The sequence below is a fragment of the Protopterus annectens genome, chromosome 5.part0, assembly GCF_019279795.1.
Source record: "Protopterus annectens isolate FY-2018-M chromosome 5.part0, PAN1.0, whole genome shotgun sequence".
Lineage (NCBI taxonomy): Eukaryota > Metazoa > Chordata > Ceratodontiformes > Protopteridae > Protopterus > Protopterus annectens.
In genome coordinates this window covers 1,417,394,217-1,417,412,605 of record NC_056735.1, presented here as the reverse complement: position 1 = coordinate 1,417,412,605, position 18,389 = coordinate 1,417,394,217, and the positions used below count along the sequence as shown (strand labels likewise).

The window sequence follows — 18,389 nt, the reverse complement described above, 5'->3', positions numbered from 1 at the left end:
TATTTCTTAGATGGAAACAAAGGATATTATAAAAGAAACAATTGGAAAATTCTCATTTGTTTTCCTGAAGTGAAAAAAGTAGCACAGGAAGCTCCTGTTTTATAAATAAAAGGGGAAAATTTTTTTAAGAATAATTTTCTAAAGTAAGTTACATTGCAAGAAAAGTGAGGAAGTTAAAAAAAATAGAGTATTTAGATTGCAATTATTGCAAGTTTCTGAAGGTAGATGAGAATGAAGTATGCACAAAAATGTTAACATTTCTGTTATGGATTGTATACATGTAAATCAAGATTTATAGTATATTTGTCGGTTTTCTTTTCTTGTCCTGTGTATTATATAGGTAGGACTACAGAGTTGTATAACAAAATACATGAACATCTACATGCTATAATCAAATCTGACATGAATAATGCTTAGGGGAAACATTATAGCACAACTGAATGCAATGGTTCGTCTAGGTTTTTAGTATTAAACTTTGTGCCTGGTTTTAATAATAAGATTAAATGGAGAGGAGGTATTGGACTAGAGAGAATATTGATGGATACTTAAGTTGGATGCCAACAATACTCCAGGTTTAAATGCTAAAAATTATTTTATTTAAAAAGAAAGATATTGAAGCATTGAAATATGTAAGAAGGCAGTTCTGAGTTAATTGTTGCAAATTATGCAAGTGTTCATTATGCTGTGTACAAAATGGTTTGATTTGTTCTTTTTATTCAATTTGAAGTCCAGTTATAGACGAAAGCACTTACTGAATGTGAATTTTGTTTTTACTGGCTATTAACGAGTTTTTGGTTTGGAATTTTTTTTATTTTTTTTGGAAAAGATGGTAATTAGTTATACTTAATTTTGGCAAGATTCTTGAAGGAAAAATGTGCCCAATGAAAAGGGAGATAAAGGACTTGTGGGTACCTGTCAAGGCGATTATCAAATCAGGATTTAGAACACTCTCCTTCAGCATACTTAACTACTCACACAATACCTAAAGCCAGAGTTCTGTTTTGAAATCTCAAAGCCAGTGAAATACAAAGACAAATCTGGCACAAAACCTTCAACACAGTAGCAAATGAATCACCAATATGAAATTCCAATAACTTTTACTGCATGTTTTTCACGATAACAAACGAAACAAAACACTAATAAATATCCAAGGTCTTGTAAACATAAAGAATGAGCAAAAATAACCAGAAGCAATATGGTAAAGGAAAATTGTTCAAAGTGTTGGTTAGTACACATGTTCAGGAATTGCAATTTTATATTAAAAAAAAAAGAGGCGGCACTGGATCTACTGGGTGCAATTACTATAGCAAGGGAATGTTTACTTGCAGTATTAACTGCGGAAATCAAATATGGAGATTAACAGTGTATACACACAACTAACAGGGAAACATTACTTGGGAAATATGCATTATGCATTAGTGAAATTACATATAAATGTAATTAAGAGTAAAGAAGAAGCTAGAGAGGAGGAGAGTCCAACCGAACATTCCTAGGCTTGGAGAAAGCATATGACAAGGTCCCAAAAAAGCTGATATGGGCAGTCCTGCAATGGTCTGAAGTCTCAGAAACATCAGTAGAATTACTGCTGACTATGTACCAAGATCCAGAGACTTAAGTACGAACACTGCACGGTCTCAGAGGGATTCCTGGTGAGTATGCATCAGAGTTCAGCTCTGAGACCACTGCTATTCATACTTGTGATTGATTACATTAGCAAACAGGTCGGAAGGGGCAGATCAAAAAAGTTTCTGTACGCAAACTATGTGGTATTACAGGCGAACTCCGATTAAGAACTTCAGCAAAGGATAAGGGGAATAGAATGCAAAGATGAAGGCACATAGGATGTAAGTACAGATAAAAGTGGTAATGGCAGTAAATTTGGGAAATTAGAAGAAGCTAATGACAGAGATAAAAGGCAAGGGAGTGGAACAGGCTAACAGCTTCAAGTATCTGGTAGGGGTGGTTGAGGAAAATGGAAGTCTGAATTAAGAGGTCAAGGCTAGAATCAGACGAACTGCAGCAAACTGGCATGGAATGTCAGGTGTAGTGTATGACAGAAGAACACCAAAGAAGCTGAAAAGTAACCTGTACAAAACAGTGGTGTGAAAAGTACTATTGTATGGTACAGAAACATGGAGGTGATGAAAATGAAGTGCCTGGGACGTGGTAGGATGCACACTGTGGGGCAGACGAAGAAATGTTGACATAACAGCAGAAGCCAAAATAGCTCCAACGGCAGAAAAGATCAAAGAGATTACAGTGGTTCAGGCACATGCGCAAAAAAGCAGAAGACAATCTGGTGAAGAATATTTGGGACAGACAGGAAGAAGAAAAGATGAAAGGGGGTGTCCAGCAAAGAGGTGGATGAATTGTGCGAGAGAGAAAAGATATGTTAAAGGGAGACACGAGTTTCAAGGTAGGCAGCACTGTGGCACTGAATCGAGAGATGGACACTTATCATGACACTCCGACTACATGTAAAAAAATGGGAAAATGGGATTGTTAATTATGATAATATTAAAGATGTTGGAAACTTCAACTGCAGTTTAAAGAAAAATAAGTAGAGATATTTAGACTCGTAGACAACGGATTATTTTTTTTTGGAAGAACTTGTGCAATGATCAGTGTATTAAATGAACCGAGTCCTATGAACAGTCTCTCCATCCACAACCCCCCCCCCCCCAATTTTCCATACTGGTGGACTATATACAAAGAAAAATATAAAAATGAATATTAGAGATTTAAAAATTAGTAATGTGAAAAGGTAAGGTGTTGCATAAGCAATATACTTTGTACGTGGTAAAGGAATCTAAAAAGCATACCATTTTAAGATCATAAAAGAAAGTAAAACAAATAATTGCAGGCACTGTTTACATACTGAATAAAACATAATTCATCTACACTTCCCCTCCAATTTAAAAAGGTAATAAATAAAATGTCCATAACACATTTTTATAAAAATAACTACTAGTAAAAAAATTCTCCCATGCAGTCAAAATCATTTGCATAACTGGGAGCCATGGCCACCCCATTTGTTTGCTGAAAGAAAACCATTAAACTCAAAAATATTACAACTCAAAATAATATCAAGCAACTCTAAAAACAAGTATAATCATTCCACTGGAAAACAATTCTGCACTTATTTCATCCTAACAAAATCAGCATCTATTTCATTAGGTATTATAGTATATAGTGATTTAATAGCCCACTTCCATTTTTAGCCAAAATGTTATGAGAGACAATGGAAGAATGTATTATCCTACAGAAGTAATACAGCTAGCTTGTGGTGAACAGAATATTCTAAGGGTGGTGGAAACTCATTGTTATGAATTATAATCAATACTGTAGACTTGGGTCTTAATTGTAAAAGACGCAAGTGGGATGAGTGAACCAGGACTTGAAGGGTTGCGGCATACCTTACATAAAAATATAGACAGAGAAAAAAAAAAACTAAGAAATTCTAAATGAATGGTTCATGCACAGATTAAAAGAATAGGCAATGGAAAATGGACAAACTGAAGAACATTACTATGGAATAATTCTGACTACATTTTCTTTATGAAAGAAGACACGAAACACTACAATTAATGTTGGATGAATAAATACAGGATAGAAAAGAAATACTGAAGACAATGTTCTTTGCAAAAGAAAGAGTGGCTAGCATTCTTAGTTTATCTTTTTTTTCTAATTTAGTTTTTCTGCAATGTCAACAAATCTGATAATACAAATAACTGTTGAATATAGGGTTTACAAAAGGTGCTAATAGAAGTGTTTCAGTCTATTTAAATACAGTTTTAATTAATGGCTGGCTTGGTAGAGGAATAGTAATATGTAGTGGAGTATTACAAAGGAACCCAATGAGTGGAATACTATTTGCTATGGTCACAAATGCAGTAACAACGAAAAGTAAGAGACTTACAATTCTGCAATTATCCACTGTACATTAACTTCATACTCCCATTTATTTAGCATTTGCCAATGCTCTGATATCAACAGAAATAAAGTGTGCGTTAAAGAACCCATCAAAGCAGAAGAGGTACAATTAATCATGGTGGGACAAAAAAATGTAAAGGATCTGTCCAGACACATCCAAAAAACAAACTTGCACAGAGATCTTACTAAAAGGATGCAAGGCCTGGACAGACAAAGCCCTGTGAATATACTCTGTATTTTACAGACTGCAAAGATGTGACCTGTATCTGACATACAGGGCATACTCCAACCTTAGACTGATGGATTTATTGCACATCAGCAATTTAAATGACATCAGTAATACTCTGTTTAGGGATCTAACCCACTTCTGCAAAGTCAACAGAATTGTTTGAAAGGAGAGGTATAACTCAAAGGAAACCTTAGATCTATGGATGGGAAACAGAAAATATACCCCAGGACAGCCCATACTAATGGACAGAGGCAGCTCCTAAATGCTTTATCTCATGCACAGGTCCCCTCAATTTTTCTGTGGTAGGATTCCAGTTATTCTCATTAGGGGTAATATATCAACAATGGGATGAATAAGGCTAATGTATAACCAAATGGGATAAGTTATTCTGAGCACTGAAAGGGAAACTGGCTAGGTTTAAAATGGCTCTCAAGAGGCAACTAATTTAGTAGTATGAAGATTCCATTAGCTTGCTAGGTCTAAATGAACAATGGGAACATTTACTGAAAAAAAAAAATATTCAAATTGTGGAAGAGGTTTCGCTTGACTTTTCAGAGAAAAGTATTCACTTCTATAGGTTAGTAGGCATGTTAGAAATAAAGTCCCCTATACACCGTAATTGTAAAAAAAAAAAATTAGACTTTTTTTTATACTTCTCTATGGTTTTAAGCTTAAATTGTATTAGGAGAGTTTAAACCTGAGGATGGTGGTTTGGGATTAATAAAACCATCTATATTCCTTGCTTCAATACTGGATATTGAGAAAAAATATTTGTTTAAATAAATTAACTGCTGTAGGCTACACACTAAAGTGCGATAGCCTTTTCTGATAGCTTGTAGTCATTTAAAGCTGTTTTAAGTGTACTTTTTACTGTTTTTGCCATATCTTATAAAAAATTCTTGTTTCCCACATTTCTACGCTAGTATAGTCCAGTTTTCAGGCTACTGCTGAATTCAGGGCTGTGTAACAAGTTTCTGAGTTGCCCATACTTCACTTGGATAGAGAGAAGTTTCTCTGTTCACCTGTGAGAGAGGGGAACTTTGAGCAGGCATCTGTCCCTAGAGGAGTGGTTCCAGCCCAGAAGTTAGTAGTTTAAAAACCGCATTTGAACAGCTTTGTGCGCCAGGCAGCACTGGTTAGCTAGGGTTAAATTATTCCCGGCGCCACCAAGTCTCCTCTTCAGTTTCTCATTTGAAATTAGTCAAACTCTCAACCTAAGCACTCAAAAAGCATACTACAGTCCAGCACTTGCTCAGACCTAATAGCAAGCACCAATATACCCAGACACTTCACTACCCAGCAGGTCAAGGCTCTTTTATCCACCCCTCACCAACCAAGCGACTAAGCAGCTCACCTACTATTCAGGCATGACCAAAGGGCAACTTCAGGTGCATTCTCCCAGTCCAGCTGGTGAATCTGGGTATCCTGAAGCAATCTTACAACTGCCTCATGTACACAGACAACCCTCTCCTCCTACCACAACACACTAACATATGTGAGAGATGCAATTATACAGCCAAACTGGAGGCCAAGGTCTCTCCACCCAAGACTGGAACAAACAGTCATGAGGAGAAGGTTAACACTTGCACCACACCTCCAGCCTCACATAGACCTACTAAACCAGCACTGGCAAAAAGTATACAAATACACAAAATTATACTCTGAAGCTCTAAATAAAAACCTGCAAAAGCATCAGACAGCTCCAAAGCAGACACCCACAAAACCTGCACCTCCCGTCGCAAATCAGACAACACATAAAACACAAAATCAATGTGCTGCACAATCGCAGCCCTTAAGGTGAAATAACATACCTAACACACTAGTAATAGGCGACTCAATAGTCAGGCACACAGATGCCCCACTCACTAGGCTGGACAAGAAGGTTACTGTTAGCTGCCTATCGGGAGACAGAATCCGCCACCTAACACAAGCACTCAGGTCACTCCAGAACAAGTACAAATATGACTGTCATTGTTCATGTTGGTGTGAATGACCAGAGATGCACCTCCCCAGACTAAATGGAGACATGGAAGAGCTCTCTGATCATGTAGATCAGGTGGGTATGACCCTGAGTAGCATCCTGCCCTCACCAAGAATGATACCTCAGTACAAAGAAAATAATGATCAATTTCAACAATTGGCTAAACTTCTGGTGTCATTCAAAGGGGATCCAGTGTCTGTCAGCCTGGGATGACATGCTCGACAAGATGCGTTGCTTCGCAAGAGACTGCTTGCACCTGTCACCCATTGGCTTTCGAATACTGGCCAAGGCTCTTGCTGCCCCCATAGTGCCTTTTTTAGACAAGGCTCAAAATTCAAACCCACTACCATTAACAGCACAAGTAAAAAATGAGGATTATGCTACTCAACGCCAGGAGTTTAACAACTCAAAATGCATGCGCTTGAAGCACTCTTAAGTATGGAGAACGTAGACATCTGTGCAGTAACTGCAACCTGGTTTAAGGCTCCAGAGAGCACTCCAGCATTACTGGGCTACAACTCATACCACACATTTTGGCCACAGAACATGGACCGAAACACAAAGGAGAGGGTGTATCCATATTCATCAGGGATACTCACACCTCTGGGTTAAGTGGCGCAGCACAATACCTTTGAGATCATCCATGTGCAACTAACATTGGGCAAATCTGCAATGCAAATTGCGGCCTGCTACAGATCACCCTCCATGACCCAGGATCTCCATGACCCAGGACCACCACTCCGCCTTTCTGGAGACACTGGAAAACATGAAGGTCCTACCGAACACTCTGATATTGGGCAATTTCAATTACCCTACCATTAACTGGGAAAACTACTTTAGTACAAACTCCCAGGCTCAGCGCTTCCTGGAATTTATCAACTCAAATGCCCTGGATCAGCTGGTAAACTCCCCTACCAGAGGCCACAACATATTGGACCTGGTCATCACCAACATGGGCAACAGGTGTCCTGTACCAGAGGTCAACCCGTCACTGGTTAGATCAGACCATAAACTAATCACTCTGGATGTCCACACCCCACCACCATCCCCAACCAAGGAAACCACAGTGAAAAACTTTTCTAAAGCAAACTTCACCTTACTTAAGGCAGAGGTGGTAAGTTTCACAGCCCCCACGCTAAAGGATAACAATGCCCAAGATGCAGAATTCTTTACAATTGCACTCTATAAGCACCTACAAGGATGCATGGATCGTGCTATCCCTAGCAAGACCAAGACTCACTCCCCTAAGAGAAGGAAACTAGTGTGGTGGACCCCTACCATAAACAGGTTATACAACAGGAGGAGGAAACTAGTTAAGAAAAAAAGCAAATCCGAAGGAAAGATATCCCTGATAAGTATCAATAAGAAACTAAGGTCCCTCATAAAATCATCCAAGGCTAGCTTTGAAAGAAAAATAGCCAAGGATTCAAAAGATAACCACAAAGCCTTCTTTAGCTATGTCAAGAATCTAAGTGGCAACTCACAGATATACTCTGAGCTAGTGCAAAATAGCACAAAATATACTGAACCTATCGATATTATCAATATCCTGGCAGATAGATTCAATGCAAACTTCACCTCCCTCTCACCTTCAAAAGGGCCCACAACAATACCGGAAAAGTGTAGTGTCCCGTAAATCACAGAAGCACAGGTGAAAACAGCCCTTTCAAAAGCCAAAAACACAGCATCAATGGAGCCAGATGATGTCCCAGGCTGTGTCTTGCACAAACTACAGAACAAACTAACCACCCACCTAAACACGCTGTTCAACCTCAGCCTCTCCACAGGCAACATATGCCCATAGAATGGCGAACAGCAATGGTTATTCCACTCCACAAAGGAGGGGCCACAACTGACCCTGGTAACTATCGCCCCATAAGCCTGACTAACCTGGTCTGCAAGACTATGGAGCGCATCATCATGTAACTCATTAACAAAGACATTGGGAACCTCCAAACATTGACCCAACCCAGTTCAGCTTTGTTAAGGGCAGATCATGCCTACTAAACCTGGCTGACTTATTCGAGACAGTCACCAAGACCAGACAAGAGGGAAAGGTGGTTCACACGGCCTACCCTGATCTCGCCAAGGCGTTCAACACCATTCCTCAATCGGGTATTATAGAAAAACTCACCAGCCTGAACATAAACCCCTACGTCACAAAATGGGTTGCCAACTGGCTTACAGACAGAACTCTGGGTCAGACTCTAAACCAGTCACTAGTGGTGTCCCACAAGGCTCGGTTCTGGGACCCCTACTGTTCGGCATGCATTTCTCAGTACAGGCAAACACAGGAGGACTATGGCTAACCAAGTTTGCCGATGACTACAAACTGGGAGCCTTAATTGACTCTCCAGCTGACATGGACATCCTTCAAAAAGGCCTTACTGAGTCAGACACCTGCTGTCAGTCATGGCCTCAAGCTAAAGGCCAAAAAATGCATAGTCATCCCGTTTGGGAAAAACGAAGCACCCACGAATTACCACATAGGTGGCAGCCCCCTTAAGACAGAAGAGGTAATAAGAGATCTGGGGACCCAGGTAGATAGTAATTTCTCCTTTGACAATCATATCGCCAAAGTAGTTAGGAAATCCTTCTACGTAGCCCATCTAATTACTAAAGGGTTCGCATCTAGAAATAAAGAGGTTATAGTACCCCTCTACTGGTCACTCATCAGACCCATCATAGAGTACAATGCCCCATTTGGGATGTACCTCACAAGACACTTCCAACAGCTGGAAAGACCACAAAAGCATCTCACCAAGAGGATTACTGGCCTCAAACATATGTCCTATGCAGCCAGACTGGAAAAACTCTGGCTGTACTCAGTGGCATATCGCTTACTCAGAGGTGATCTCTGCCTGATTTACAAAGCCATGTCCAACTCAGAATTGATGGACATGCTCCACCTAAACAAAATCCATGTCACTGCGAGCCACGCACTCTAAGCTAAACCTCCACACAACAATAAATAGAACATGCTGGAGGAATAGATTCCCGTCACAGAGACTCCCCATGCTTTGGAACAAAATTCCTAACTACATTAGGCAGAGCCCCTCACTAACACTCTTCAAGGAGAAGCCTTGACTTGTGGATGGGTAACAAAAAAATATACCCCTTGGATCACTTCATTGGCTCTGCTTGACAGATGCTCAGTGGGTGGCGAAAGCCGACACTCTGGCTAGGCTTAAAAATGTCCTCGGGCAGACAGCCTAGTACCTACCTATGAACCTGTAAGTGTTAAAGAAAAGGATTGATTGTGGTATCTTCCATGGGATTAGTACACTGTAGCATGTCAGGCTAAAAAAAAAAAGTTCCAGGAAAACTGTTTATTTTGAGCAAGTAAAAAGATAGCGTGTTAAATCCCCTACTCATTTTAACAGGTACCATCAGATCTTAAGCTACCACTAAGGCAGACCAATGGGACCTTGGTTTAATGTCTCATCTGAAGGATGGCACAAACGAATGCAGTACCACTAACACGACACTGCAGTGTAAGTAATAGAAAATGAACCCATTTCCCTGCAATGGGACTGGAACTCACAGCCATGTGATCGCGCAGCAACAATCATGCTGCCTCTTGAGCCACTGACACCGATGTTGACCATTTTCCTTGGAACCATTCTTACTAGCACTCGTGCTATTCTTCCCATTACATTTTCATACCACTGGCCAATGAATGCTCTACCAGACAACTTTATGCAGCCTTGTCCCATCTCCTACTACAGATGCTACACAAGTCGTTGACGGATCAAATATGAACACACTCCTCCACGAATGCTATTTCACAGCTAAGTTAGCAGCCCAGACGTTCAACAAAATAAACTTGACACCTCTAGCTAACAAAGTACAAGTACAGTGTTCTTGTAGGAAAGAAATTGTACTTCACAAAAGTAATTTTGCTAATGTAACTAAAAAACGAAAATGTACATTTCCACTGGGAAAAAAGTGGTGCAGGCACCTTCTAGAATGGTCTTCAAAGTAGAGATTCAGAGTGCTTAACATACATCAATCAATACGTCAACCAACCAAAGGCACATGCAAGTATTCTCAAAGTAGAAATTCAAAGAACTTAAAACATTATCGTTCAATAAATCTAGGGAAGCAAAGATAAGGAGAATAAGGTCCCTATGGCAGCCCTATCCTGCGAACATGAGGAACAGGTGGCTATACAATAACAAACAACTTAAAGTGACAGACATACTATTTAGAAATCTCAATGACTGGAAGGACACAGAAGTCTTAGCTAAAATACAATGCTACAGTAATATGGCTGCACTGACAATATGAAGGTACATTTTGAAATATTACAAACTATGAAGACAGACATTAAAATTTAAACTGCACAATAGATTTTTTTTTTTTTAAAGTGGTCAAGAGCAAACTTGGTGTTTACACTATTTCACCTCCGAGAAAACAAATACAGCATCAAGTAAGGCGAGCCTCACAATTTCAATTTGTGCTGCATGTATTGCTAGCCATTAATACATTATCAGTTACTAACATAAGACATATCGAACATACAAGCAAGCTTGCTTAACCCTCATCCACAAGTTGGGCAGCTATGAATATTACATGTTCACGTAGATAAGAAAACAATTGTATCAAAACGTGATATTTCACTAAAAGATGTGTAACTGGGGTGGATTAACAGAATGTTGTAGCATTAAACTAATTTGGAAAGCTTACGCGAGTCCTACTTCAATGCCCACAACTGTGCAGCTCTTGAGATTTAAGAGAGAGCAAGAACTGAACAATTTATGAAATGTTGGTTTGATATTATATTATACAATGTCATGTTGTGTATAATGTTTCTAAATATAAACTGGTTAATATGCTTTATTTAAGTTTGTCTAAGTCACAAATAACTCAAAAGTATTAAAAAGAAGATTAGGTTATACTGAAGAATGTGTACACGCAAACCTTTAATCTGGCGCTGTAGATATATGGATTACCGAAGTACCCTCACCAAAAAGAATTTTCAACGGCTTGATATTGTAACTTCTGTCTGCTCTCATGTTCAATTAAAATTATCAAAAGATGAGACACTAAATACAACTCTTGCGTAAACCAAATATACGCCGTGTTGGTTTTACGCTGTAACACAAATTGTATAGCTTTTATGAAAAGCCACATTCTAAGGTGAAACGTATTTGTTTTTAACTGGTAACTTTTAAAGAATATTACTGCAATAACGTTTACTAAAAGATGTGGCTAAAGTGTCTTATAAACACAAGGTGCAGAGTTTGAGTCTCACAAGGGATAATTGGCTAAGCTTAAAATGGCTCGCAAGGGCAGTTAGCTTAGTACTAAACTATAAACCTGATACAAAACAGAAGTTTTTGCTTCCGCAGTTTACTTACATTTTCAACATGAAGTGGAACACGGTTTATTGCAGGACAATGAATAAGCCAATATAATAAAGTTGTTTTATACAACAGTTGCACACAACACCATTCATAATATTGTGCAAGTACAAAATAATAGCTCAAGAAAGAGACAAAAGTGAAACTGTCAAGAACTGACGGACTATGAAACAGTCACAGAATACAGAGTCTAAATTCTGTCGTTTTATAAATACTGTCATCTAATTATCTAAAAAATATATATACTATACCTTTGCAGGGGAATACGCCATTGACAAATATCGACTGCCTTCCTTTCTGCAGACCAAACTTCCCGAGTTCAATGTATCCCGACTACTAACAGACCTCCTACAACCACTTGTCAGTTTACATTGAAGTGTTCATGGAGTTAAACAACCTGAGCGAAATGGGAGGAAAAAACAAGCAACATACGCTGCCAGAACATCTGACAGACAATAGCAACAACACATAGAAATAGGGTATATGGACCTGGCAACATAACAATAAAGTTGTCTACTGTAATGTGTTAAATTAGCAGACTCTTGGAGTATGAATATTAACACGTGACTTTTTACTACTACTACCTTTGTTAACTTAGCTAAGTGGGTCATTACATAATAAAATGTGCAAATATAAACAGGAAATACTACAGCAGTGAAAATGACTGCTAATAACACAGTCAAGCAAACAAAGGGCCTAAAACTTTTTTTATAGCCTCCGCCGGCCGTACGCTTATTACAACTGACTCGGAAACCGATCATTACGTCACAGGGCGGAACAATCCTGAGTAGCTCCGATTGCTTATACAGGTTTCAAAGCGACTTCCCGCCTGAGTATTCAAGTCGCCGATTGGTGTTTCCGCCCTTCCTTTTTGTTTCGTTCTGTTTGTATCCGGTTTGTGTTTTTACGAAGTGACGCCGCGGAACCCAAAAAAAAGAAAATAAGGGATCTTGAGTGCGCGTTTGTTTGTGTTTCTAATAACCAAAACACTCCGGAGTAGTACTTTGATTTTTGTTTCTATCTGCTGGTTTACTTTCTGGATTAATTTTAGTCTTGGAGTCGTTGTTTGTCAGTGGCGCCTATTTTGTTATTCTATTGAAGTCTTTTGTTTTGAGGAAGGGTACTGTGTTTCAAGTTTTGATTTTGGAGGATAAGAGAATGGCTTCGGCACTGTATGCGTGTACTAAATGTAATCAGCGTTTCCCTTTTGAGGAGCTTTCCCAGGGGCAGCAGCTGTGTAAGGTGCGTTGTTTTATATTGATTGTGACCATTGCTGAAAACTTAATTTTTCCTGCTAATGTGCGATTGATCAAATGTCTGATAGCTTGTAATACCTAAATATGTAGCAATCTTATGTTTTTTTCAAAGAAAAAATGTACATTTGTGCTTATTTTAAAACAGAGTATGCCCCATCAAGTTGAGATCAGATGGGTGAAGCCACCACATTTCACATTATTTTTTGGGACATCGTCCTTGCCCCCTCTTGTGTTTTGGGGGAAATTGCTTCAAATGCCTAAATACTTTACATCTTTTTATTTGTATATTTTATTCATTTCGGACCAATTTTCTGTGTGTAAACTTTATATGATGGTTTCTTTAAAATTCCCACCGTCTCGTGTGTTTGACGTAATTAGTACACCGGCACTTGTCACCTTTAGGTGTGCATGAGTTTAAACCACGTTAGTACAGTATTCGTAACATGATATGCAAACAGCTATTCCGAATAATTTGTATTATGGGTAGATCACACGACTAAAACTGTTAAGCAAGATTAAGTAGTTTCCAAATATCTAATAACAGCAACTAGTTTTTAGTTGAAATGTATGCTTCTTGGCTGTTGAATTTTTGGCTCCCTATTTTATAATGAGTGTTGTAAAGAATGTTTTACTGGGGGGGGCGGTGGCTAATAATCGAGTGTCATTTATTACTGTTAAAGCTATTCTGGTGCTGAGAGGTTGAAAATTAAATCCATTTATAGTTAAGTCTTTGGGTTTTACATTTGACGACATGGTTAAACTTTAATTGGAAGCTTGCCGGTGGTCTTTCAGATTTCCCGGTGCTTGGCTGTTCACCTGTGGCTGCAATCTGGAAATACAAAGATAATAATAGGAATATTTCCTTTTTCCACGTGATGTGACCGTTTCAGTGATATTTAACAGTTCTGTACTGCATTTATGTATTTTGTTAAATTTATTACCGTTTGTCAGGCTCTAATGTTTTTACGCTGTTTTTAACAGTATTCTGCAAAAAGCTGTTCTGATTTTGCCAAAGTATTTCTAAGGTTTGCAAATCTTTTGAGTGTTGTGAACATTTGTTAGGGCTAGTGAACTTATTTTCAGGGGTTCCTGATATTGCAGGAATCCTTACTTCTATTTTGATCTTTATAATCTAACAACAAAGCTGGTGATTCACTTTTCTCAAACACTGCAGGCAAAAACTGGAATCAGCTTCCCTTTGAATTATCAACCCTTGCTTCAACTTCCCTCTTTAAAAAAACATCTTAAAGAGCATCTGAAAACACATTGGCTTTGTCCATGTACTATTTTATTTATTTATTTATTTATTTTACATTTGTTGACCGGGATAGTCCGACTGGATACATGTCCATTTTCAGCGGAGTCCCGGGGAGAAAAGCTCCAACAGGGTTAATCAAGGTACATAGACATATCGCATTGTATTCAGAGTGAGAAGATTATCACAATAGAAGGTACAAATGATAACATTACATTATATTACATTCAGGTTAATTCACACTTAGTTGAATAATACAGAAATTGCCTACTTGTAGGAATTGCTCATGTGAAAGTTAGTCAGGGTTTGTACATGGACAGAGCCAATGTGATTTATACTGGATTTTTAGTTCTTTTTTGAATAGTGCTAGTGATTGTAAGGACGTAAGCTTATGGGGAAGAGAATTCCATACCTTGCCAATAATATCGGAGTACAGTGAATCGCCGCCTAGGTTATGGGACTTGCAAGTTTGTATTAAGAGTTTGTTAGATGAGCGAAGAGAGCTTAGGTTGGAGTAAGGGGTTAGGATGTTCTTTAGTGCAGGGGTGCTAACCCAGACTAATATCCTTTCCCCCTTCCTGCTCTATTCTTCTAACCTATGCCTCCAAAACTAATTGTTACTCTTTTTTTTTTCTTCTCAACATGACTATCAAATATAACTTCTTTCTTTCTTAACTGAATTGTGCTCACAGCTTCTAGTGTGTTTGATATATTGTTTAGTATAACTTTTAGTAACATTTTTTATGGTCTATAATTTTTAGTGTTCTGTTGAACAATGCTGCCTCTGTATTGTGCTTTTATCATGTCCTTGTATAATTTTATTTTGTCACTGTTCGTGCTTGGAGCTTTTCTCCCCGGGCCTCTACTTAAAATGGACATATATCCAGCTAGACTAGCCCGGTCAACAAATGTAAAAATAAATAAATAATAGGTTCATAGGTTCATACTAGGCTATCTGCCCTTGGGCAATTATAAGCCTAGCCCGATTCTGTATGGCTTACGCCACCCCTTGATGTGAGTATACTGTGCCTCTGTCTAATAGTGACACGGGAGTAATCCCTGGGACAAACCTATGACCCCCCCCATCCACTTATCGAGATTCTTGAAGAGATTCAGTGAGGTGCTCTGCCTCACATGAACTGGATATAGCTGAACATAGCCTCTGGGTTATGAACCTGTCCCTCCAGCAAGTTCTATTTATTTCTGTGCTGAGGTTCAAGTCCCTTGAGCGTGTGGCTCTAAGGGATTTAGATTTACTGAGGTGGAGCATGTCCATTAATTCTGGATTTGACATAGCTTTGTATGTCAGGCATAGATCACCTCGAAGTAGGCGGTATGCAACTGAGTAGAGCTGGAGTTTTTTTAACCAAGCAGTATATGGCATCTGTTTGAGACCCTTGATCCTCTTGGTGAGATACTTTTGGGGTCTTTCTAATTGCTGCAGGTGTCTGGTAAGGTACATTCCAAAAGGGGCATTGTATTCTATGATGGGCCTGATGAGGGATGAATAAAGGGGCACGATTACCTCTCTTGATCTAGATGTGAAACCCTTCGTGATGAGGTGGGCTATGTAGAAGGTCTTTCTAACCACTTTGGCAATGTGGTTTTCAAAGGAGAGATTGCTATCAACTTGGGTCCCCAGGTCCCTAAACTTTCTCTGTACTTAATGGGTTTCCGCCTATGTGGTAGTAATCTCCATCTCAGTTTCATTTTTCCCACCCAACTATTGTTGTATTCTTAAAACATAGTGGCTTTTGAGTTGTCTGTCTCTACTATAAATTAGATGTTGGATAATCCTCCCACTCCCATTGCATCATCTCATTATACTGAATACACTGAGATTATTTGGGCAGGCCTTAGTTTCTTAACCTTCAGTTATCGTTTTTCTCTTTCTACTTAAAATTTTACTTTATTCAGCTGGTATACTGTATTTGTGTTTCCTCATACATTACAAATTTATTTTGGGTACTTTTCCGTTAAACTCCTAACACTTGGCTTGGTGCGACAGGTTGTAACCCTACAATGTTTCTCCCTTTGGTAAAAAAAAAAAAAAAAAAGTAGATCCACACGCTAAGTTTAGTTGCACACGTGAATGTCTGATAGCACAATCCGTTTCAGTCCTTCAGGGGGTGATGACCCAGCCATAACTAGTCCATTCTTCTTTCAGTTTTGCGCTATGCAGCTTCCAGGAACGGAGATAAGTTGCAACCCATTCTCGCCCAGGCCCACCTACTGCTGCAACCAGCTGACAAATTAAGCCGCAGATAGTTAAATTGTAGGACTGCAGGTGTGGGAGCTTAAAACCCACTTTCCAGGTTGGAAATTTAGTCCAGGTGACATATGCACTGTTAAAATGAAGCAGTGGCCAACCTTCTGGATACGTGCATAGATTGTGTTGCACAAAGCGAAAAGCAGTCTGTGAAAGGATGGGATAAGATGGTTTTTAACAGGGTTAAATGTGTTGACTGTCCCATATTTTACAGTTCTCAGTACACAGCTTGTGTCCCTTTTTCTACATACACTGACATGCTGGCGGTATACCGCTCAACTTTGTACAGTAGAATGTATGACACAATGGGTATTGGCCAAAATTTGTGAGTGACACAACGAAAGGCGAGATGTTGTGTAATGACATGCAACAATAGCTTTAATGTGCGCAGAATATCACTAATGAATCAAGGCTTCTGAAATTCTAGCCGTGCCAAGTGGTAGGGGTTAAATGGAAAAGTACCTTTTTTGTTTTTGCTACTTGTTCTTAAGTGTTATTGCATTTATTATATTTTACAGCTTGTTGATAGCTTGATTAAATTGCAATTTATTCTAAGCCTCTTGGTTTTGGTTTAAGGACTTGGGCTTCAGGGGTAGCATCTGCCCTTCTGAGCTGGCAATTGCTGGTTGAAGGCTTATTGTACCTGTTGTTCTGGAGAGTCTTAGTTCTGGTTTAAGCACTTTTGTGTTCTACACCAGTTTTCACACTAGGAAGGTTGGTGGTCTACACTCTTGTGGAAGTACTCTACTGAACTGCCCCTTAGTTAAGTAAAGTGCTTTATGCTGTTGTGACTGCGATTTTCTGCACTTTTAATTTCTAGTACTTCTGCATTTTGGAGAATAGGCTAGATTTATCTAATCTAGACTGGTATCACTATAGCACTAAAACCAGTTCTTCACTGAGATAATGAAAGATCTGAGGCATCCGTTGTTTCCGACTAACAATAAATGGCTGTTTTTGTTCTTATATTACACTTTTAATTTATGTTTGCATTTTACTTTGCTTTTTGCCACATTTTACTGTATACTGTACTAGTTCAGCTGTAGCATAGCACTTTTATTGGTTTGCTGTTTCTGGGTCTGTTTTTGTAATTCTGAGTATCAAATTCAAACCATCTTTATTGGAGTAGGTCCTTCTGCACCCTTGTGAGAGGAGAGTGCTGCCTGTGTTCAATTTAATTGAGAGTGATTGGACTAGAGCTTAGAGAGAGCGTCCTTACTGGCTACTTTGAGTTGAGTTATTTCTTTTTATATTTAAGCCTCGCGTTTGTGCTTGTTTGCGTGTAGCGCACCTGAGTGCATTGCCACATAGCGATGGTTACCATTGATGGTTATAGACACAAATGTTTTGCTAGTTAAATTTTCCTTTAGCACTTGGCTTGTGGTGTTCCAGATATTTTTCCTGGCCCCGCTCCTCTTTCAGGTCGAACACTAAGCCTGGTCTGAGGTACCAACACACCTCTCACCCACTAGCCATTCTTAAGTGTGATCTCTTTTCCTGACCATATAAATTTACCTAACACTATGGATGGGCAATTTCCCACAGTTTCCTAGCCAGCTTGGTCAACATGGGCATCCTGAGGCAGTGCAGCAACTGTCTCGTGTTCAGCAACAATTCTCTCCTCCTAGTCCACAAAAACTCAACATGTGAGAGATGCAACTGTGTTAAGAACCTTGAAGCCATGCTGTCTCACAGAATAGTCAGTACATATGATGATGAGCTTGTTGTCCGCATGTGCATCTCACCCGTACTCCACCCAAACCCACCTATACATGTGGAGGTCCTCACCAGAAACTTAAACACCAGATACTTCCCAAACACAAGCACGGTACACACAATACTTCCTCTGCAGAACACAATAGCTCACGCACCAGTGTCTCACCTGTCAAGCCCTTAAGGTAAAACACAAAACCTGAGACTGAGCTCTCAAACTATGTGTGTCAGGCAGGTATGTCCCTAGCCTTGAGCAGCATTTTATTTTCACCTAGGATGTTTCGATGCAAACAAAAATGGTAGCCTAGTACCAACCTATGAACCCATTGAAGTCTTTCGGCCCTAGGGCCTGTACAAGCCTAGCCATAACAATTCCCTGGCTATTTC

At 39.2% G+C, this 18,389-nt stretch overlaps 1 protein-coding gene and 1 long non-coding RNA gene across 2 annotated transcripts in view; one reads left to right on the top strand and one right to left on the bottom strand.

Moving 5' to 3' along the window:
- Nucleotides 1-12,292, bottom strand: part of LOC122801712 — a 32,004-nt gene extending 19,712 nt beyond the window's left edge. Inside the window, exon 1 of the long non-coding RNA XR_006364788.1 lies at nucleotides 11,761-12,292. This is a non-coding gene — a long non-coding RNA (uncharacterized LOC122801712). The remainder of the gene's footprint in view (nucleotides 1-11,760) is intronic.
- An 87-nt stretch (nucleotides 12,293-12,379) lies between these two features.
- Nucleotides 12,380-18,389, top strand: part of FAM76B (family with sequence similarity 76 member B) — a gene marked incomplete in the record, with an annotated part of 994,273 nt that continues 988,263 nt past the window's right edge. The window contains 1 exon segment of the mRNA XM_044071227.1: nucleotides 12,380-12,751. Coding sequence (XP_043927162.1) covers nucleotides 12,668-12,751 — 84 coding nt within the window.